Source organism: Myxocyprinus asiaticus, chromosome 3, assembly GCF_019703515.2.
Source record: "Myxocyprinus asiaticus isolate MX2 ecotype Aquarium Trade chromosome 3, UBuf_Myxa_2, whole genome shotgun sequence".
NCBI lineage: Eukaryota > Metazoa > Chordata > Actinopteri > Cypriniformes > Catostomidae > Myxocyprinus > Myxocyprinus asiaticus.
Genome location: NC_059346.1, coordinates 59,696,599 through 59,720,915, shown reverse-complemented (window position 1 = coordinate 59,720,915; position 24,317 = coordinate 59,696,599). Strand labels below are relative to the sequence as shown.

The following is a 24,317-nucleotide window of genomic DNA, read 5'->3' as shown; positions in this document are numbered from 1 at the left end:
GAGTGCAGTAAAAACAAAATATTCTTATTTTCAAGATCTATTCTCCAAAAGCAAGTCTAATTATCTTATATGCTGCTTCTCAGGTGAATGCATCTTTTTTTAAAGATGTTTAGATATTTTAAAATATTTGTATTTGTAATATTATATTAAACATTCTCAGATAACAATTTTTAGCAGTATAGCTGCTAAAGAAAATGTACGTTGTTTTAAAGGAGTTCCTAGATATTTATTTTGGAAAACAAGCCCAAAAATAAATAAATAAATAAATAAATAAATATCATAAACGTATTTTGTTGCAGTGTATGATGGGGCGAAGACTACCCTCTCTCACCTTTCTGTTCACTTCAATCCATCTTTAACTCTCAAAAAACAAACTCTCTCTTATTAATAAAGCTGTGTATTGCCAGTTTTCTTCACGATAAGAAATGCACCGTGACACATATATTATGATTCAATAAGTCACGAGCCATCACGTTATAATCTAGCTGCAGCAAGTGTGCGCTCGAGGGACGAGCGTCCCCCCAGAGTGTGCCTCAGCTGGGTACAGTTTCAATCTCTTCCCCTCAGATTGGGCACTTCACGCAACACATAGAAGAGGCACTGACCGCACAGAGAAATGGCAGTTTCGGAGTTTGCGCGCACGCACGCACGCACACACACACGCAGTAATATGAAGCAATACAATTAACATGGATACTCACACTTGTCTTTTGCGACATTACTGTTGGGTCCAAAATAGTTGGCACTGCATCAACTTTTAATTAAAGTCCCTCTGCAAAGCCTGTATCGAACGGTGTCTTGTTTGAAAAATAATCCATAGTAAAATGAAGCGACCAAACAAACACTGTCTTACTGACGCGATCCGGGACTTCATTAAAAATAAACGTCAGCCACTCTTTCCTAATGTTAGAATCATTAGGAATCAAATGCAACGAGTTTTTCCACAACCTGGCACTGCACAACGTTTTGTAAACTTTGCAGGCATCTTGAACCTCTTATTGCTCCAATAATCCCTGTGTTCCTCCCTGCCGTGCAGACTCTTATCACTGCTCTAACCGCGAACCTGTGGGCAGGCCAAAGAGGCGATGATGAAGTAGGCATTGACCTGTTTATGCAGAGGCAGACTTGTGCTGATGTATTCATCTCTATTATGTAACAGAGACGAGGAAGTAGAAAACAAGTCATTTAGGAATATTGGTTTCAATAAAGCCTTTTTTTGGACTAACGAATACGTTTTGAGTTCTGAAACTTACAATATGTTTTTATAGTACTATGACCTCTTATATGTCAAAAGATCAAGGAATTCTCAATGCATGACACCTTTAAAATACAGCCACAGATACACCTCCAATTTAGTACACCTCCTATCAGAAGCTAATTGTCTAAAGGCTTGACATCATTTTCTGGAATTTTCCAAGCTGCTTAAAGGCACAGTTAACTTAGTGTATGTAAACTTCTGACCAACTGGAATTGTGATATAGTCAGTTAAAAGTGAAACAATCTGTCTGTAAACAATTGTTCGAAAAATGACTTGTGTCATGCACAAAGTAGATGTCCTAAACGACTTGCCAAAACTATAGTTTGCTAATATTAAATCTGTGGAGTGGTTAAGAAGTTAGTTTTAATGACTTCACCCTAACTTTATGTAAACTTCTGACTTCAATTTTATACACAGTTGAAGTCAGAAGTAAACTTGAAGTCTACTTTGTGCACGACACAAATAATTTTTTCAACAATTGTTTGCAGACAGATTGTTTCACTTTTAATTGACTATATCACAATTCCAGTGGGTTAGAAGTTTACATACACGAAGTTAACTGTGTCTTTAAGCAGTTTGGAAAATTCCAGAAAATGATGTCAAGCATAATTTAGCGTCTGATAGGCTAATTGGAGTCAATTGGAGGTGTACCTGTGGATGTTTTTTTAAGGCCCATCTTCAAACTCAGAGCCTCTTTGCTTGACATCAAGACCTCAGAAAAAAATTGTGGACCTCCACAAGTCTGGTTCATCCTTGGGAGCAATTTTCAAATGCCTGAAGGTACCACGTTCATCTGTAAAAACAATAGTATGCAAGTATAAACACCATGGGACCATGCAGCCATCATACCACTCAGGAAAGAGACGCATTCTGTCTCCCAGAGATTAACATATTTTGGTGCAAAAAGTGCAAATCAATCCCAGAACAACAGCAAAAGACCTTGTGAAGTTGCTGGAGGAAGTATCTATATCCACAGTAAAACTAGTCCTATATCGATTTTATAAAAAAGCCAGACTACAGTTTGCAAGTGCACATGGGGACAAAGATATTACTTTTTGGAGAAATTACCTCTGGTCTAATGAAACAAATTGAACTGTTTGACCATAATGACCATTGTTATTTTTGAAGGAAAAAGGGTGATGCTTGCAAGGTGAAGAACACCATCCTAACCGTAAAGCATGGGGGTGGCAGCATCATGTTGTGGGGATGCTTTGCTGCAGGAGGGACTGGTGCACATCACAAAATAGATGGCATCATGAGGAAGGAAAATTATGTGGATAAATTGAAGCAGCATCTCAAGACATCAAGAAGTTAAAGCTCGGTTGCAAATGGGTCTTCTAAATGGACAATGACCCCAAGCATACCTCCAAAGTTATGGCAAAATGGCTTAAGGACAATAAAGTCAAGGCATTGGAGTGGCCATCACAAAGCCCTGACCTCAATCTGATAGAAAATTTGTGGGCAGAACTGAAAAAGCATGTGCAAGCAAGGAGGCATACAAACCTGACTCAGTTACACCAGTTCTGTCTGGAGGAATTGGCCAAAATTCCAGCAACTAATTGTGGAGAAGCTTGTGGAAGGCTACCCAAAATGTTTGACCCAAATTAAACAACTTAAAGGCAATGCTACCAAATACTAACAAAGTGTATGTAAACTTCTGACCCACTGGGAATGTGTTGAAAGAAATAAAAGCTGAAATAAATCATTCTCTCTACTATTATTCTGACATTTCACGTTCTTAAAATTAAGTAGTGATCCTAACAGGCCATTTTTTCTACGATTAAATGGGAATTAAATCAGGAATTGTGAAAAACTGAGTTTAAATCTATTTGACTAAGGTGTATGTAAACTTCAGACTTCAACTGTATATTATATATATATATATATATATATATATATATATATATATATATATATATATATATATATATATATATATATATATATACACACACACATACATACATATATATATATATATATACATACATATACACACACACACACACACACAGTATCTACCTAGCTAGCTAGAGCTCTGGAAAAAATTAAGAGACCACTGTACAATTATCAGTTTCTCCGGATTTACTATTTATAGGTATGTGTTTGAGTAAAATGAACATTTTTGTTTTATTCTATAAAGTACTGGCAACATTTCTCCCAAATTGCAATTAAAAAATATTGTAATTTAGAGCACGTATTTGCAGAAAATGACAACTGGTCAAAATACCAAAAAAGATGCAGTGTTTTCAGACCTCGAGTAATGTAAAGAAAACAAGTTCATATTCATTTTTAAACAACACAATACCAATGTTATAACTTAGGAAGAGTTCAGAAATCAATATTTGGTGGAATAACCCTGATTTTCAATCACAGCTTTCATGCGTCTTTCACATTGCTGTTGGGTGACTTTATGCCACTCCTGGCGCAAACATTCAAGCAGCTCAGCTTTGTTTTATGGCTTGTGGCCATCCATTTTCCTCTTGATCACATTCCAGAGGTTTTCAATGGGGTTCAGGTCTGGAGATTGGGCTAGCCATGACAGGGTCTTGATCCGGTAGTCCTCCATCCACACCTTGATTGATCTGGCTGTGTGGCATGGAGCATTGTCCTGCTGGAAAAACCAATCCTCAGAGTTAGGGAACATTGTCAGAGCAGAAGGAAGCAAGTTTTCTTCCAGGATAACCTTGTACATGGCTTGATTCATGCGTCCTACACAAAGACGAATCTGCCCGAATCCAGCCTTGCTGAAGCACCTCCAGATCAACACCGATCCTCCACCTGGTCATCTAATGGTTAGACGGAGACCTGGAGAGGCCATCAAGCCACAGTGTCTCGCACCCACTATGAAATTTGGTGTGAATCCTTGGATTTAATAACTGGTCGATCCTCCTTTGGCAGCTATAACCTCAACCAAGCATTTCCAGTAGCTCCGGATTAGACCTGCACAACGTTCAGAAAGGAATTCTGGACCATTCTTCCTTACAGAACTGCTTCAGCTCAGCCATATTCTTAGGATTTCTGGTGTGAATGGCTCTCTTGAGGTCATTCTACAGCATCTTTATTGGGTTAAGGTCTGGGCTTTGACTTGGCCACTTTAAAAGGTGGATTTTTTTTTTTGAAGCCATTCTTTACTTCGATGTTTAGGGTCATTGTGCTGCTGCATTACTCAACTTTTACTGAGTTTCAGCTGGTGCACAGCCACCTGACATTATCCTGTAGGATATCTTGACAAATTTTATATCTTGACAAATTTTTCCCTTGATGATGGCAAGCAGACCAGGCCCCGAAGCAGAAAAGCAGCTCCCTCCACCGTACTTCACCGTTGGGATGATGTGTTCATGTTGGTATGCAGTGCACATTTTACACCATAAGTAATGCTGTGTGTTCTTCCCAAACAATTCAACCTTAGTTTCATTAGTCCACAAAACATTTTCCCAGTATCATTGTGGAGTGTCAAGGTTGTCTTTGGCAAACTTAAGGTGCACAGCAATGTTTTTGTTGGAAAGCAGCGTTTTCCTTCGTGGTGTCCTGCCACGAAGGAAATTCTGAAATCTCTTTTTTGTGAGGCATGGTCCACATCAGCAGATGCTTCTTGTGAATAGCAAACTCAAAATGTTTGAGTGCTTTTTATAAGTCAAAGTAGCTTTAACCCACACCTCCTATCTAGTTTCATTAATTGGATGCCAGGTTTGCCAACTCCTGACTCTAATTAGCTTTTGTTGATGTCTTTAGCCTAGAGGTTAACTTACTTTTTCCAAAGCACTGTGAATGTTTAATGGGATATGTTCAATAAAGACATGATATTATAATTGTTTGTGTGTTGTTAGCTTAAGAACATTGTGCTTTGTCTATACTTGTAACTTTAATGAAGATGAGATTACATTTTATGACCAATTAATGCAGAAAGCCAGCTTATTCCAAAAGGTTCACATACTTTTTCTTGCCACTGACTCTATATAAACATTTAACTAAATGATTTGGTATACTATTTATAATATATAAATATTTTCCTTTTTTAATGTACAATTATTCTTACCCTTTCTCTGGTATGATAAAGTTGTGTAGTATTTGAGAGGCATAGTAGCTTGTAAACACAGAGGGTATCTTGATCTCTTCAGCAATGGTGTCTAAACAAAACAAAAAAAGACATCAGACAATGGAGATTACATGTAAGCCTATTTATTTAGCTAAGGACCCTGCTATTACTATTATACAACAAATATAAAAAGGTGGACAAATATCAAAAGCTAAGTTGGAAATGGAACACTGGTGTACTGCTTTTTGGCAAATAAAGCAGGTCATCTAGGTATAACACATAGACAGAAGAATATTTCAATAATGCAAAGTTTACATCCTGCTCACTGCAGAACAAGTAAGTGTAGAACGCAAATAAGCCACATACACACTGCAGCTAAATACAGTTGCCTTTCTTTCTCTTAATCTCATTCTGTTCAGTAATGTACAGGAGCATTATACAACCGAATTCACTCCTGAAATTTCAGGTAGTGATAACTCGCAAAACTTTGCAGTGTGTATGAGGTCATAGAGTAGGTCCGAACAGACAGTTTCCTATACTGCTCAATAGGAACAGTGTGCTTAAGTATACATGTGTTTTTCTCTCACCATTGCTGTAGCCCATACTGAGAAGTGAATTGGAGTTCATGTTGTGCACTATTGCTGCACTGAAACCGGCCTGCTGTGCATGCAGCACCTATGAGAGAAAAAGTAATGTCACTCACTTATTCTTTTATTCATTACCCACATACAGCAGTTCAAAACATTGATGTGGCAAGATAACAAGAGTTTAAAGCCCAAAAACACTGTCATAAAGAATCTAAAAGCAAGATTACTAACATATCAAGGACCCCATTTACTTCTGGCATTATCATTTTTGGGGGGTAATCCAATCAGAAGTGGACAACACTAAATAAACAGTGTTCCATGGGTCATGTAAACAGCAATCTGACTCAGCTGAACACTTGTGATCGAATCACTCAAAAAGAATGATAATGGGAGTCACGTGATGCCATGCGAGGTTCAGACGTGTGAACGGTGAGCTCTGCGCACTTTACTGGTTTTAATACTTTTTATGACATAAACCGGTGAGATTAGATACACCCTGATTCTTAACTGTTCTAGGAAGACAATATGTCAAAGAATTCAAAATCCTCAGGCTCTGGAGACATTAAAAGACACTTACGTGCTCAAGCTGAAGCCCCTCCGGAGGCCTCGAGCCCAGGACTCGATTTGGACGTTGCGGTGGAAAAGATTCAGCGTCAACTGTCGAGCATGATGGCAATGCTGACAAAGGTCGTTGCTGACTTGGAGGATCTTGCTGTAATACATCGATCGATCACTGCCATGGAGATGAACAAGAGTTGGTTACAAGAGTGTCGGATGTTGAGAAATGGATAGATTCTCTAGAGTCTTCGGAGAGGGAATTAGCTGCTAATCTGCTAGCGACCAAGGTGGACTAGGAGCACGTTTGGGAAAAGTTGGAAGACTTGGAGAATCGTAATCGGCGAAACAAAGTCCGAACTGTTGGAACTCCTGAGAACGAAGAAGGCCGAGATATGGTGAAATTCCTAGACGGGCTCTTCCCGAGTCTGCTTGACATAACAGGCCATAAACTGGAAATTGAGCAAGCTCATAGAGTTCCAGCTCGGAGGTCTGCTGAGGGAGACAGGCCCGATCAATTCTGGCCAAATTTCTGAGATCATCCTCTAAAGATTTCGTGTTACACGAGGCGAAGAGTAAAAGAAGGCTTTCTTGGAAGAACCACAATATTTATTTGTTCCCAGACTTTGCGTATTCGACAAAAGAGAAACGTGATCGATTCAAGGAATGCAAGAAACTCCTACATCAATGGAAGGTCACTTTTGCACTGATGTTCCCGGCCAAGATGAGAATAGATGCTTAGGATGGCCGCAAAATATTTACATGCCCACAGCAAGTGATGTCCTTCATAAAGTCAATGGAATGAGTAAGTCATAGTGTGATTCTCACATTGCAGTCGAGTGGACCTGACTCACTGAACATTCACTTGACTGTCCGAGGAAGCTGGGTGCCTTTTTTGTTTCTTTTTGTGCTGGTTCCTCCTAGCGGCTGGAGTTTGTTTTGTGGAATAACACTCCTTCAAGAAACTCTTGCATCGACGGAGGGTTGCTTTTGCACTGATGTTCCCGGCCAGGTTGAGAATAGATGCTAAGGATGGCCACAAAGTATTTACTTGTCCCCAACAAGCATTGTCCTTCATAAAGTCAATGGAATGAGTAAGTCATTGTGTGGCGCTAGCTTTGCAGCCGAGTGGACCTAACTCACTGAACATTCACTTGACTGTTGGAGGAAACTGGGTGCTTTTTTTGTTTCTTTTTGTGCTGGTTCCGCCTGGCGGCTGGTGTTTGTTTTGTGTAGTAACACTCCTTCGGGACAGTGTTGTGGATGAATCTGCAAGTTGTTTGTGGTTATGCCTCCTATTGGATGGAGTTTGTTTTGTGGAGTATTTTTTGCAGGACATTGGAAGGATTAGGTCATCTGCTGCACCCATGTAACAGCTTGCTCACTGAACATTCATTTGACTGTCCGAGGAAACTGAATGGCTTTTTATTTTGTGTGTGTGTGCTGGTTCCGCTAGAGGCTGGAGTTTGTTTTGTGGAGGAACACACCTTCGGGACAGTTATGTGGATGAATCTACATGTTCTTTGTGTTTATTCTGCCTATTGGCTGGAGTTTGTTTTATAGATTTTCTTCTGTTATGTAATTATGTCTCACAAAATCTATAAAGAAACACCGGACTTGAGCAATCCGACGGCAAAGTTGTCGCAGGGACTCTCGTAGGCGTACATGGACAGTTTGAGTTTAGAGGAATGGACGCCGGTTGGCGCTGTCAAACACGGGGTAAATGCGCACGATTTTCTTTTTCTGTTTGTGAAGGTGGAGTTTTGGCTGTTCAGGGCAAGACAGTCATACTTTGAGTTGGGGGACAAAGCAGGGAAGCTTTTGGCTAGATAGAAAAAGACTTTCTCTGCTTTATATACCATTCCCTCAGTGAAATCTGCTGGTGGTGAAATTTGTACCTCGGCCATTGATATTAATAATGCTTTTAAAGAATTCTCTCTCTAAAGTTATACATCTTCATCTACTGATGAAGATATTATACATTGTGTGGAACCTTTAGAACACCCTAAACTAACGATTGAGCAAAAAATTATCTTGATTCTGAGATAACCTTTGAGGAGCTTGGCGAGGTAATTAAGGCCTTGCCTACAGGCAAGTCTTCGGGGCCAGATGGCTTTGCCGCTGAGTTTTTTTTTTTAGATCTTATGCTACAGAACTGGCTCCAATTTTTGCAAGAAGTTTATACGGAATCATTAAAGAACGGAAAGCTTCTGCCAACCATGACGCAAGCCCGGATCAGTCTGATTCTTAAAATGACAAAGATCCAAGCGAGTGTAAGAGTTACCGTCCAATTTCCCTGATCCAGCTAGACGTTAAAATATTGTCAAATATTTTGGCTAATCGATTATGTAAAGTTATGACATCTCTTATACATCTAGATCAGGTGAGGTTTATCCGGGGCCGCAGCTCTTCTGGTAACATTAGGCGTTTCATCAATATCATGTGGTCACTGGCGAATGATCAGACTCTGGTCACTGCCATCTCACTTGACGGCGAAAAGGCGTTTGATATGGTAGAATGGGATTATCTTTTTTAAGATTTTGGAAATTTACGGGTTTGGGAGTATGTTTATTGGATGGATTAAGTTACTTTATAGACACCCGTTAGCGGCGGTACATACAAGTGTATTAATTTCAGATTATTTCACTCTGGATAGGGGCACACGGCAGGGTTGCCCTCTTTCCCCATTATTGCTCTGTCTTGCCCTGGAACCATTAGCAGTTGCGATAAGAAAGGAGGATGGATGATTTTCCAGGGGTGGTGGCGGGAGGTGTGGCGCATAAGCTTTTGCTTTACGCAGATGATATTTTAGTATTCGTCTCCGACCCTTCTAGATCTATGCCTTGCCTCCACAGAATTATTAATTCCTTTTCTAAGTTCTCAGGATACAGAGTCAATTGGTCTAAATATGAAGCTTTGGCTCTGACAGCGTACTGCCCAGTAACAGCTTTTCAGATGGGTGCCTTCCAGTGGCCCAAACAGGGCATTAAGTATTTGGGCATTTTATTCCCAGCAAATTTGTGTGATTTAGTTAGAGTTAATTCTGACCCCTTATTAAAAAGGGTTTCGAGCGATGTGGGCAGGTGGGCTTAATTACATTTATCTATGATTGGGAAGGTTAATGTTATTAAAATGAATTTTATTCCAAAATTTAACTACCGGTTACAATCTCTCCCTGTTGATGTCCCCCTCTCTTATTTCAAGCAATTTGATAGCATAGCGAAGTCCTTCATTTGGAATGGTAAGCGTCCCAGATTATATTTCAATAAGTTACATAGGCCGCATGACAAAGGTGGGCTAGGCCTACCCAAGATTTGTTTTATTATTATGCATTCTGTCTCACTGGTCGCTTCCACCTGAGAGAGCCCCTCCCTGGTTTTGTATTGAACAGGAAGTTCTTGCCCCTATTTCGGCATTGCAAATCCTTTCTATCAAACTAATCGTAGAAGTTAAGTTATACCCCGTTATCTCGTATTTGCACTCGGTATGGACAAAAGTGTCCAGAATGTTTAATTCTGACATTTATTTAAATGTTGCCTCGAGCATATGGCAGAACCCAAAATTGTGTATTAATAAGTCCCCTTTCTGCTGGTCAGAGTAGATTGTGAGGGAGGTTAATACGCTTGGTGACCTATATGAGAGTGGAGTGTTGAGATCTTTTGAAAATGTGGTTAAAAATTTTGGGACTCCCAGATCTCAGTTTTATAGGTATTTACAACTGCGCCACCTGCTCTGTACTATTTTTGGGAGTAGCATACACCCCCCCCCCTAAAGCAGCAGATACTCTGGGAATGGTGATTACTGCTTTTGGAAAAGGTCATGAGGCATCAGTGTATTACTCCCTGCTAATTCAGAGTCTGGGGGATGGAGCTTTAACTTCTATCAAGAGATTATGGGAGAAAGATTTAAACTTGGTACTGGAGGAGGGAGTGTGGGCTAGGATTCTAAAAAATGTCAAGTCTGCATCTAGAGATGAAGGGTGCGCCTTATGCAATTCAAGATTTTGGCGATGCCAATCGGAGGATGGAGACACGGCCCATGTTTTTTGGTGGTGTGTTGAGATCCAGAAATTCTGGTTGAAGGTTCCGAGTTTTGTATGTTACGTGTTGGGCACTCGGGTTTCATTTTGCCCCAGATTCTGTGTTTTGGGCGATGGGGCGGTCATTTTTGGAGAGCTCTGGAGAGAGTAGTATAGTTTTAAATGTGTATGATTATTATATATTTTTATTGTATTTTTTTTTTTGCTTTTTTGTGTGTGTATATACTCATGTGTGACCACAGGGATGTCTGTTGGGGGTCAGGGCGGGGTTGGGGATTGGGAGGGGTGGTTGTGGGGTTTAAATGTTGATTGTATGTATATATGTTTTTACTTTTCTTTATTGATTGTAAGAATTAATAAAAAATAAAAAAATTACTACAAAAAAGAATGATAATACCAGAAGTAAACTGGGCTAAAAAGGAGAAAAGGTCTCAAGATCTTCTACTATGTCCTCATAAACACTCATGAGCAAATACATTCCACAACAAACACAACACTTAAATATAACTTATCTTTCCTGTAATACAATGCAATGTATCACAAGCCCTTTCAACATTGAATTATGTGCAGGATATGAATTATAGATACCTATAATTTAATTTTCACTAGTAAAACTGCTAATTCTTTATATCAGCAATGGAATTACTAATAGTGAAAATTACTACTAGTGTACTTTGCACTATTAAAAACCTTATTTTTTTAATTTAAAATATGACGTCATTTCTCACCTAAATACCCATTCTTGACATTAAAAATGGAATTTCAATTAGTAAAAGTACCACCTTAATTTTTTATATCTATAACTGCATTTTGACTAGTAGAATTTCACAATTATCTGTCATTCACTCCTGTTCAAAATGCAATTACAGCTATCTATAATTATTTTAACACAAGTTGGAATTCCAAATATACATATCAGCTATGTACTTCTGACTAGTAAACATTTCTGATAACTGAATTTGGTTCTTATTAGTGGCTATATTCATTTCAGATATCTATAATCATATTGATCAAAGATTAATAATTACTCTTCAATTTATTGCTATCTGAAATTTATTTTCCAGATATCTAAAATTAACATTGCCACTATTAAAAACAGCATTTCAGATATCAAAAATGAGCATTTTTACTAGTTGTATTTCAATAATTCATATCAGGAATGGACATTTTAACAAGTGACAATGCAATTATTTATTTAAAAATGATCATTTTTACTAGTAAGAAGTACATACCTGTTATGTTTTTTACAAGATAAAATTCAATTTTTATATCAAGAATGGGTATTTAGGTGAGTAGTGATTTCATTTTTAATGTCAAGAATTAACATTTTTACTAGTAGTACTTCCATTGCTGACCTCAAGAACTAGCATTTAATCAAGAGATTACATCTGTAATTCATATCCTGCATGATTAAATGTCGAAATGGCTTGCGATAGGCAGCCACGCTTGAATTTTCCAGCTGTACAGCAACATTAACCTTGATATCGAAGTTGCAGTCATAGCGTCGAATGAGGACGATGTATTTTGTAGTGCTGTTGGGATCGGAGGGGGTGGGAGAAACAGGAGGGGGCTCTATAGGGATGCAGGAATTCTGAGGATGAGCTTCAACCAGCACACCCTGAGAGACAGAGACAGAGAGTGAGTTAGAAAAACTGTATTTTATTCAGAATATGGGCAAATGACAATAGTCTAGTATTAGGGATTATTTACCATGAGTCCATCTTTTGGTAGGGGAGAGCCAAAGAGAGCAGGCAGATCTTCAAACAGCATGGATGTCATGTTACTGTAATGCTGTATGGAGCACAAAAAAAGCCATCAGCAACTAATTAACAGAGGGACAATGTGCATTAATCTAAAATCAAAACCTAAAAAGTCTCATCCAACCTCCCCCTCCCAACATTAAATGATTAATTTACTCAAAAATGAAAATTCTGTCATCATTTATTAAAGGGGTCATGTCATGAGGAAGCAAATTTTCCTTGATATTTTGACATATAAGAGGTCATTGTATAATAAAAACATACTGTAAGCTTCAGAACCTTCTCCCCAATGCAAAAGAAAATAAATAAATACAAATAAAACATTTATTGAAACCAAACTGCAAAAACGCCTTGTTTTCTACTTCTGTGTTTTCCTTAAGTCACTTGGGGCTCATTAATTCATGACCGCCTGGACAGCAATGACATCAACGCCTATTTTTACATCTTCGCACCCCTGGCCCCGCCCACTGGTGCTCAGTCGTTAAACAGAGAGAGAACAGAACAGATAGCCCTAGTGTCCCACCAACTATTGCTGAACACCAAAGTGGACGAACTCAGGACATCTTCGTTTTCTCATCTCTGGACTATTTTGAATAATTTTTTATACAAATGCACTAGCAGGGTTGGGAGGGTTACTTTTGAAATGTATTCCACTACAGATTACAGAATACATGCTGTAAAATGTAATTTGTAATATATTCTGTTAGATTACTCAAGGTCAGTAACGTATTCTAAATACTCTGGATTACTTCTTCAGCAATGGTAGATTTTTTCACTTGTTTTGACTATAAAAACTCTGCCAGTACAGTAAGACAAAATACACATGTTAAAAATACATTCTCTGAAAAACCTAAATATCTTATGCAGTGTTGTTTCTAAAACAAGATAAATCAAACTGATCTTGTTTTAAGGATTATTAGATATTTTTACAGGAAAACAATACAAAAATTATCAAGAATACGATTTTTGCCCTAATATCAAAGGTCTTACTAGAAAAAAGAAATTATGATTCAACAAATTTTCTTGATAAAAAATATGATCATGCCTGGTAACGTGCATGTAAAATGGCAAGAAATAGCATTTTAGCTTAGCGTAAAGCTGACAATTTACACAAGGTTTATTTCTATTTCTTCTGCTCCAAATTTCTCTGTCTGCTCGTATGAATGTAACGCATCATAAGAAATTGTTTCACCGCTGTTCAAATGTACTTTGGATCGCAGCATTTATATGTATAAATGTTTTCAATCTGAAAGGACTAAATATTAAATGAAACAAATGACAATAAAATGCAAAGTAATCTCTTCAGTAATCAAAATACTTTTTGAATGTAACTGTATTCTAACTACCAATAATTTAAATTGTAACTGTAGTGGAATACAGTTACTTATATTTTGTATTTTAAATACGTAATCTCATTACATGTATTCCGTTACTCCCCAACCCGTGTCATGCATCTCTCGCCGCTTTTAAATAACGCTGTGTCAAGTTATAAATTTTAAAAGGAGACCCGCCATTCTGTTTCATTCAGCTGCACTGCGTCTTGCTGTTTGGAGCCAAAATTGTGATGCTCCAAAAAGCACATAAATGAATCATAAAAATAAACCATAAGACTCCAGTAGTTAAATCCATGTCTTCAGAAGTGATATGATAGGTGTGGGTGAGAAACAGATCAATATTTGCAATTGATTGCTAGACATAGATTCATTTGTGAATCATCAAAAACACAAGAAGAAGAAAGTGAACATGATATGTTTCTCATCCACACCTACCATATCACTTCTGAAGATATTGATTTAACCACTGGAGTCTTATTGATTACTTTTATGCTGACTTTGCCTATGCTGTGATTTTTTTCAGCATAAAATGTTGCACTGTATGGACCAAAAAGAGCCGAAAAATCTTCATTTGAGTTCAGCAGAAGAAAAAAAGTCATACACATCTGGCACGAGGGTGAGTAATTGATGAGAGAATCTGCATTTTTGGGTGAACTATCCCTTTAAGGGCTCTTGTCAGATCTGGATGAATTTGTCAATAAGAAGAGAGGTTTGGAAACATTTCAACCCCAGTCATGGAACACTCGCTGTGTCAGAAACCGCCCCCTATCCACTATATAGTGGACTATTTCTGGTGTACGCCATTTTGTAAGTGTCTGAATTCTGAGTGAGCCACTCGTTCCGCTATGCGCCCAGAAATGCTATCCAGCTTGTATTGCAGTTTAAAGGCCAGCACACTGCACAAGTCTGTTTGTTAGTACCTTGCTTAGCATTGCTTATTCCTCTACGCTCATCGTTTTATTTTACCGCGTGCTTCGTCCACCCCCCCCGCGCTTTACTACTGTTTCAACTGCGTGTATATTACCGCGTGCACCCGTTTTCTTTCCTTTTTTCTGCTTGTCTACATCTCACATTTTGACTACGTGCATTCATTTTCTCTGTGTTTTACATGGATTATTGCATCAATCTCAAACATCTGATCAGGAACTAACACAACAACAACAAACAATTGTGGTAAGTCATGGCATCCGCTCAATATTATTGCTTCCTGCATTGCATGCCACATGTTTACTATAGCTTCTTCTGTCAGCAGTGAGGGGTTTACATGTGATAAATCTAAGGAATCAGTCAGGCTGACAGAATAGGTTACTGAGCTAGAGACACGCATCCGAAAGCTAGTGAAGTTCAGTGAGAAAGAGAAGCCGGTAGATACTGTTTCGGATGCGGGTAGAACAGCGAGCAACACACACTTTGGTTCCGGCTGTAGAGCCCCCACAGCAGGACGTTTGGGTGACGTCTTGGCGGTATACTCGCTCAGCAAAGTGACACCACTCTCCCGTTCCTGTTAGGGTTTCCAATCGATTCTCCCCACTCAGTGATGCACCCACTGAGAATAATTTTGAAAGAGCCTTGGTCATAGGTGATTCTACTGTAAGGAACGTGGAAATAGAGACTACAGTCACTTTTGTTAAATGTATTTCCGGTGCCAGAGTGTCTGACATCAGATAAAATTTACAAGTGCTGGCTAATGCTAAATGTAAATTTTCTAAAATTGTTATTCATGTTTGCACTTACGATGTCCGGCTTCACCAGTCAGAGATCACTAAAGATAATGATAAAGAGGTGTGTGAACTTGCAAAAATGATGTCAGACACTGTAATATGCTCTGGCCCCCTCCCTGCTCATTGTGGTGATGAGGTTTATAGTACATTAGTGTCACTGAACGGCTGAATGTCTGAGTGGTGTCCAGAGAATAGCACAGGATTTATAGACAATTGGAAGAGTTTTTGGGGTAGACCTGACCTGCTAAAGAGAGATGGACTCCATCCCTCCAGGGAAGGTGCCACTCTCCTCTCTAGTAATTTGGCTCATAGTCTTAATAGTGATAGTATTTGACTAACTGGGGCCCAGGTCAGGAAGCAGACAAAACTGGCTAATTCGAACGTCACACAGGTCACATAAACAACAACACATAGAGACTGTATCACCAAGATATCACATAGAGACTGTGTCTGTTCCCTGAACTACCAAACACAAACCCCTCCCTAAATCATTTAGAAAAAATCTGATTATGGTAAAACTTGAAAATAACAAAAACATTTCAGATAAACATCATATAAAGTTAGCACTACTAAACATTAGATCTCTTTCAACCAAAGCACTAACTGTAAATGCATATTTGGATGTGCTCTATTTGACCGAAACCTGGCTTAAACCAGATGAATATATTAGTTTAAATGAATCTACTCACCCAGGTTACCATTATAAACATGAGCATCACCTGAAGGGTCGAGGAGCAGGTGTTGCTGCAATTTACAGAAAAAGTGAAGTTTTTGGTGTTACTCAGAGGACAGGATAGACAGGATTAGTTTTTGAACTAATAATGCTTAATGTGACACCGTCAGACACAATTAAATAAATCTCTGTCGTCTTTTGCGCTTGCTACAGTATATAGATCACCTGGGCAGTATTCTGATTTCCTTGGTGAATTTGCACATTTTCTATCAGATCTAGTATTTATTGTGAATAGAGCTTTAATTGATGGTGACTTCAACATTCACATAGAAAATTAAAATGACACATTGGGATTAGCATTTATAGATATTCTAAATTCTCATGGAGTGAGACAAAATGTGACAGGACCAATTCATCACCATAATCATACGTTTAATTCTGTTATATGGAGCTGATACCGATACTATATAAATTCTGACACAGAGTGATGACATCTCAAATCATTACCTCGTCTCTTGTATACTGTGATAAGCTAATTTCACTCAATCTACACCATGCTATCGTTCAGCTAGAACTATTAATTCGACCACTAAAGACAGCTTCATTAATAATCTTCCAGATTTATCTCATATACACAGTAAGCCAAAAAGTCTAGAAGAACTTGAAGTAATATCAGAAATACAGTCTTCTCTAGCACTCGATAGTGTCGCCCCCCTTCGATTAAAAAAAATGAAAGAAAAAAGCCCCGCACCATGGTACAATGATCACACTCATGCTCTCATGAGAGCAGCTCAGAAAATGGAGTGCAAGTGGAAGAATACAAAATTAGAAGTATTTTGCGGTGTATAGAAGGATAGTGTCTGTAGCTACAGACAGGCACTAAAAGCTGCCAGGTCAGCATATTTTAGCAAACTCATAAAAAATAACCACAACAATCCTAGGTGTTTATTCAGTACTGTGGCTAAATTGGTTAGGAATAAAGCCTCGACTGAACCAGATATACCGTCGCAGCACAACAGTATTGACTTCATGAATTTCTTTACTGTTAAAATTGAAATAATCAGAAATAAAATTGGAATTATGCAAACGTCTGGCACAGTACCACAGAAAACAATATCTCATCATTTTCCTCACGAGCAACTTCAATCCTTTGCTGTCATAGGTCATGAAGAGCTAACAAAACTTATCAAAACATCAAAAGCCACAAAATGTATGTTAGATCCAATACCAAATAAGCTCTTAAAAGAGATATTCCCTGTAATATCAGAACCTCTTCTTAATTAACTCCTTGCTATCCTTAGGACTTGTCCCAAGACACTTCAAAATAGCAGTTATAAAACTGCTTATTAAGAAGCCACAACTTGATCCTGATACAGTTCTACTCAGCAGTCATTGAGTCTGTCCTCTACACTTCAATAACTGTCTGGTTTGGTTCAGCTAAGAAATCAGATATCAGAAGACTACAAAGGACAGTTCTGACTGCTGAGAGGATTATTGGTTGCCCCCTGCCCTCCCTTCAAGAACTATACACTTCCAGAGGAGGAAAAAGGCTGGAAAAATCACTCTAGACGACACTCACTCTGCCCATTACCATTTTGAACTGTTGCCTTCTGGCCGACGCTTCAGAGCTCTGAGCACCAGAACCGTCAGCCACAGGAACAGTTTTTTCCCTCAGGCCATCCATCTCATGAACAGATAAAATTGCCCGATTGAGCAATAATTATGTGCAATACACAGTTTAGTCATATATATATATATATATGTGTGTGTGTGTGTGTGTGTGTGTGTGTGTGTGTGTGTGTGTGTGTGTGTGTGTTATTTATTTATTTATTTATTTATTATTATTATCTATGTCTTGTTGCTATTTTTGTATTGTTGTGCTTTGGAAGCCTCTGTCACCAAGACAAAGTCCTTGTATGTGTAAGCATACTTGGCAATAAAGCCGATTCTTCTTCTGAAAATTGGCTAATTATAGACCGATTTCAAATCTCCCATTTATGTCGAAAATACTAGAAAAGGTAGTGTCCTCCCAACTATGTTCATTTCCACAGATAAATAGATAGTACATATGAACATTTTCAGTCAGGATTATGCCCCATCACAGTACAGAGACTGCACTTATCAGAGTTACAAATTACTTGCTCTTATCATCTGATTACAGCTGCATTTCTCTTGTGTTTTTAGATCTTAGTGCTGCCTTCCACACCATAGACCACGAAATTCTCTTGAATAGGCTGGAGAATCATGTTGGCAATTATGTGGAATTGCATTAGCATGGTTTAGGTCCTATTTAGCAGACCGCTACCACTTTGTCTGTGTAAACGAGGAATTGTCAAATCAAACAAAAGTATGGCGTGCCACAGGGCAACCCTCTACGATCATGTTGGAGAAAGAATCGTCATTGGCTAATACATTTTTGTTTTTACTCACCAGACTTTTGATGACATGTAAGCATAATGTAACTAAAAAAATATATTAAGCAAACTGAGAGAGGGGGCCTCTTCATATATATTCATGCAATATAGTATAATATATTCGATTTTGCGTTATGATTTTAATCACATTTTAGCTTTTTAAAAATTTACAAATTTCACATTCTATCAATTTATATGATGTCATGAAATCACATTTTTAATAATGATACAAGCTGTTGTCACTGTTTGAAATTTTGTACACTTTTTTTTTTTGAAGGCTTGCTTTAGTAAGCACAATTTTATTTACTATTCTTGTTATTAACATTTTTATTGATTCATAAATTAACAGAAAAAATACAACATATATATAATGAATCAAACACTTTAAACATTAAACCCCCACTATATCCCCTCCCCCTACCAAACTCTCAACCCACCCTGACCCCCCCACGAACACCCCTGTGGTCAATAGAATATAGACAAACACAGAGAGAAAAACTAAAATAACATAAAATAACATACAATAATCAAGTATAATAAAAAAAAAACTAAACTCTAAATTACTCCCACCACCCCACCTCGAGATTCCCTCAAAAATGCTAAATAATTGCCCCATTTCTTATTGTAAGATTCCCTAACCCCCATCCTAATGCTCGACCCCTCCTCGAAGGCAGCCACCCTCCCCATCTCCACGCACCACTCCGGGAACGAGGGTGCTCCATCCGACTTCCAACTCCTCAAAATAACCTGCCTACCAATCATCACACTGGTCAAAACCCAGTCCTTCATGCACTTATCTACCAAATCCATGACCTCCCTATCTCCCAAAATACAGAGTCTGGGGCAGAACGAGACCTGAGTGCCCAACACATCACACACAAAACTTTGCACCTTCAGCCAAAATTCTTGGATCTTAAGGCACCCCCCAAAAACAAGGATGGTGTCTCCATCTTCAGTATGGCATCGCCAGCAGATGGGTGTGTCCTTCAGACCAAGCCTATACAATCTAGAGGGGGTCCAATAAAATCTATGTAAAATCTTAAATTGCTTAAGGCGAACCCTTGCATCTCTAGATGCAGACTTTGTTTTTTAGAATCCTAGCCCACACTCCCTCCTCCAATAACAAATTTAAATCTTCCTCCCATAATCTTTTGAGAGAATTTAAAGCTCCGTCCCCCAGACTCTGAATTAACAAGGAGTAATACACTGATGCCTCATGACCCTTCCCAAAAGCAGCAATCACTACTTCCAGAGTATCTGCCACTCTAGGGGGGTGTATGCTACTCCCAAAAACAGAGCAGAGCAGGTGGCGCAGCTGTAAATACTTATAAAATTGAGATCTGGGAATCCCAAAATGTTGAATCAAATTTTCAAAAGATCTCAATACTCCACCCTCATTTAGGTCACCAAGTGTATTAACCCCCCTCACAATCCAATCTGACCAACAAAAAGGGAACTTATTAATACATAGTTTAGGGTTCAGCCATATGCTCGAGGCTATGTTTAAATAAATATCAGAATTAAACACTCTGCACACTTTTGTCCATATCGAGTGCAAATGCAAAATAACGGGGTGCGACTTAACCTCTCAAGCTAGTTTAATCGAAAGGATTTGCAGTGGCGAGATAGGGGCAAGAACTTCCTTTTCAATACAAAACCAGGGAGGAGCTCTCTCAGGTGGAAGCGACCAATGAACCAAATGTCTAAGGCTGAATGCATAATAATAAAATAAAATCTTGGGTAGGCCTAACCCACCTTTATCAATCGGCCTATGTAACTTACTGAAATTTAACCTGGGACGTTTACCATTCCAAATGAAGGACTTCGCTATGCTATCAAATTGCTTGAAATAAGAGAGGGGGACATCTACAGGGAGAGATTGTAGCAGGTAGTTAAATTTTGGAATACAATTCATTTTAATAACATGAACCTTCCCAATCATCAATAAGTGTAATGAAGCCCACCTGTCCACATCATTCAAAAAACTTTTTATTAAGGGATCAAAATTAACTCTGACTAAATCAGACAAATTTGCTGGGAATAAAATTCCCAAATACTTAATTCCCTGTTTGGGCCACTGGAAGGCACCCGGCTGGAAGGCCGTTACTGGACAGTATGCTGTCAAAGCCAAAGCTTCGGATTTTGACCAATTGACTTTGTATCCTGAGAATTTGGAAAAGGAGTTAATAATTCTGTGGAGGCAAGGCATAGATCTAGTAGGTTTGGAGACGAATAATAAAATATCATATGTGTAAAGCAGAAACTTATGCACCACACCTCCCGCCGTCACCCCTGGAAAATCATCCTCCTTTCTTATCGCGGCTGCTAATGGTTCCAGGGTAAGACAGAACAATAATCGGGAAAGAGGGCAACCCTGCCGTGTGCCCCTATCCAGAGTAAAATAATCTGAAATTAACCCATTTGTTTGCACTGCTGCTACAGGGTGTCTATAAAGTAACTAAATCCAACCAATAAATGTACTCCCGAACCCATACCTTTCCAAAATCTTAAAAAGATAATCCCATTCTACCATATCAAACGCCTTTTTGGCATCGAGAGATGGCAGCAACCGGAGATTGATCATTCGCTACTGACCACATGATATTGATGAGACGCCTAATATTATCAGAAGAGCTACGGCCTTGAATAAACCCCACCTGATCTATATGTATAAGTGATGTCATAACTTTACTTAATCCGATTAGCCAGAATTTTGGACAAAATTTTTACATCTAACTGGATCAAGGAAATTGGGCGGTAACTTTTACACACGCTTGGATCTTTCTCCTTTTTTAGAATCAGACTGATCCGGGCTTGTGTCATGGTTGGAGGAAGCTTTCTGTTCTTTAATGATTCTGTATAAACTTCTAACAAAAGTGGAGCCAGTTCTGTAGAATAACATTTGAAAAACTCAGAGGAAAAGCCGTCAGGCCCCGGAGCTTTGCCTGTAGGCAAGGCTTTAATTACCTCATCAAGCTCCTCCAAGGTTATCTCAGAATCAAGAGAATTTTTTTGCACAGTCGTCAGTTTAGGGAGATCTAATGGTTCCACAAAGTTCCTAATATCTTCATCAGTGGATGAAGACGTGGAACCATAGAGATCAAGAGAGAACTCTTTAAAGGCATTATTAATATCAATAGCCGAGGTAAATATTTCACCACAAGCAGATTTCACTGAGGGAATGACAGAAAAAGACTCTCTCTGCTTTATATATCTAGCCAAAAGTTTTCCAGCTTTGTCACCCGACTCAAAGTATGACTGTCTTGCCCTGAATAACCAAAACTCCACTTTCCGTGACAAAATAGTATTATATCTATATTTCAATCGGGTCAATTCTCTGAGGCCATCAGATGACATACGCGCTTCACATCTGCCTCGGCACTTTTAATATTTCCTTCCAACTCCACAAGTTCTTGTGCTTTGGATTTTTTAATGAATGAGGCATACTGCATGATCCGACCCCTAAAAACCGCCTTAAGTGCCTCCCAAGCCATGCTCACAGAGGATACTGAGGACCAGTTGGTCTCCATATAAACACTGATTTCAGTCTTTAACATTTGTTGGAAATCAGGATTTTGCAAAAGGGACACATTAAGGCACCAACTATATGATTTCTTTTTCTCTGTATATGGCAACACCTTTAAACTCACCAGAGCATGATCTGAGTCTAAGATATTTCCAATTGAGCAATCAACAACAGATGAAATGAGGGATTTGGATATCAAAAAAAATCTATTCTAGAATAAATCTTATGGACTGATGAAAAAAATGTATAGTCCCTACCAGATGGGTTCAAAAGTCTCCAAATATCTGTAAGACCAAGATTTTTACACATCCTGTGAAGCGTCAATGTTGCTCTAGGGGACTTACACACTTTTGTTTCACTATGATCAAGGACTGAGTCCATCAAAAGATTAAAGTCTCCTCCCAATATTATATCATGAGGGGTGCCAGTGGCTTGCAGCATCCCTTCAAGATCTATAAAAAAGCCCTGATCATCAGCGTTAGGTGCATAAATATTAGCCAAAATCAACTTTTGCCCTTGAATTTCAGGTAAAACAATAATGACTCTTCCTAATTTATCTTTAATCTGTTTGAGACATTTGAATTGTAGATGTTTATTTACCAATATAATGACTCCCTGGCTCTTACTTGAGCCAGCACTAGAAAAAACATGTCCACCCCATTTCTTCCCAAATTTTTCAGCTTCCTGCGGGGAGAGATGTGTTTCTTGAAGAAACACTATATCATATTTCTTACATTTAAGAAAAGTAATAACCTTCCTTCTTTTTATGGGGTGCCCCAACCCATTCACATTCTATGTGGAGAGAGATAGTACAGGTGCATCTCAATAAATTAGAATGTCGTGGAAAAGTTCATTTATTCCGGTAATTCAACTCAAATGGTGAAACTCGTGTATTAAATAAATTCAATGCACACAGACTGAAGTAGTTTAAGTCTTTGGTTCTTTTAATTGTGATGATTCTGGCTCACATTTAACAAAAACCCACCAATTCACTATCTCAAAAAATTAGAATACATCATAAGACCAATAAAAAAAACATTTTTAGTGAATTGTTGGCCTTCTAGAAAGTATGTTCATTTACTGTATATGTACTCAATACTTGGTAGGGGCTCCTTTTGCTTTAATTACTGCCTCAATTCGGCGTGGCATGGAGGTGATCAGTTTGTGGCACTGCTGAGGTGGTATGGAAGCCCAGGTTTCTTTGACAGTGGCCTTCAGCTCATCTGCATTTTTTGGTCTCTTGTTTCTCATTTTCCTCTTGACAATACCCCATAGATTCTCTATGGGGTTCAGGTCTGGTGAGTTTGCTGGCCAGTCAAGCACACCAACACCATGGTCATTTAACCAACTTTTGGTGCTTTTGGCAGTGTGGGCAGGTGCCAATTCCTGCTGGAAAATGAAATCAGCATCTTTAAAAAGCTGGTCAGCAGAAGGAAGCATGAAGTGCTCCAAAATTTCTTGGTAAACGGGTGCAGTGACTTTGGTTTTCAAAAAACACAATGGACCAACACCAGCAGATGACACTGCACCCCAAATCATCACAGACTGTGGAAACTTAACACTGGACTTCAAGCAACTTGGGCTATGAGCTTCTCCACCCTTCCTCCAGACTCTAGGACCTTGGTTTCCAAATGAAATACAAAACTTGCTCTCATCTGAAAAGAGGACTTTGGACCACTGGGCAACAGTCCAGTTCTTCTTCTCCTTAGCCCAGGTAAGATGCCTCTGGCATTGTCTGTGGTTCAGGAGTGGCTTAACAAGAGGAATACGACAACTGTAGCCAAATTCCTTGACACGTCTGTGTGTGGTGGCTCTTGATGCCTTGACCCCAGCCTCAGTCCATTCCTTGTGAAGTTCACCCAAATTCTTGAATCGATTTTGCTTGACAATCCTCATAAGGCTGTGGTTCTCTCGGTTGGTTGTGCATCTTTTTCTTCCACACTTTTTCCTTCCACTCAACTTTCTGTTAACATGCTTGGATACAGCCAGCTTCTTTGGCAATGAATGTTTGTGGCTTACCCTCCTTGTGAAGGGTGTCAATGATTGTCTTCTGGACAACTGTCAGATCAGCAGTCTTCCCCATGATTGTGTAGCCTAGTGAACCAAACTGAGAGACCATTTTGAAGGCTCAGGAAACCTTTGCAGGTGTTTTGAGTTGATTAGCTGATTGGCATGTCACCATATTCTAATTTTTTGAGATAGTGAATTGGTGGGTTTTTGTTAAATGTGAGCCAAAATCATCACAATTAAAAGAACCAAAGACTTAAACTACTTCAGTCTGTGTGCATTGAATTTATTTAATACACGAGTTTCACCATTTGAGTTGAATTACCGGAATAAATGAACTTTTCCACGACATTCTAATTTATTGAGATGCACCTGTACACTCATATTAACATTTGACATTTTGA

General features: G+C 38.7%; 1 protein-coding gene across 2 annotated transcripts in view; it reads right to left on the bottom strand.

The window, feature by feature from the left end:
* LOC127426182 (E3 ubiquitin-protein ligase RNF167-like) overlaps positions 1-24,317 on the bottom strand; it is a 47,912-nt gene that overhangs the window by 8,360 nt on the left and 15,235 nt on the right. The window contains exons 1-5 of one of the 2 annotated variants that reach the window (XM_051672820.1): positions 14,982-15,095; positions 12,189-12,269; positions 11,956-12,096; positions 5,885-5,972; positions 5,298-5,388 (exon numbers count right to left, since the gene is read on the bottom strand). In XM_051672820.1, coding sequence (XP_051528780.1) covers positions 5,298-5,388; positions 5,885-5,972; positions 11,956-12,096; positions 12,189-12,257 — 389 coding nt within the window. In that variant the 5' untranslated portion in view covers positions 12,258-12,269; positions 14,982-15,095. Of the gene's footprint in view, positions 1-5,297; positions 5,389-5,884; positions 5,973-11,955; positions 12,097-12,188; positions 12,270-14,981; positions 15,096-24,317 lie in introns of those variants that run through there. The other variant, XM_051672829.1, reaches the window with a different exon arrangement.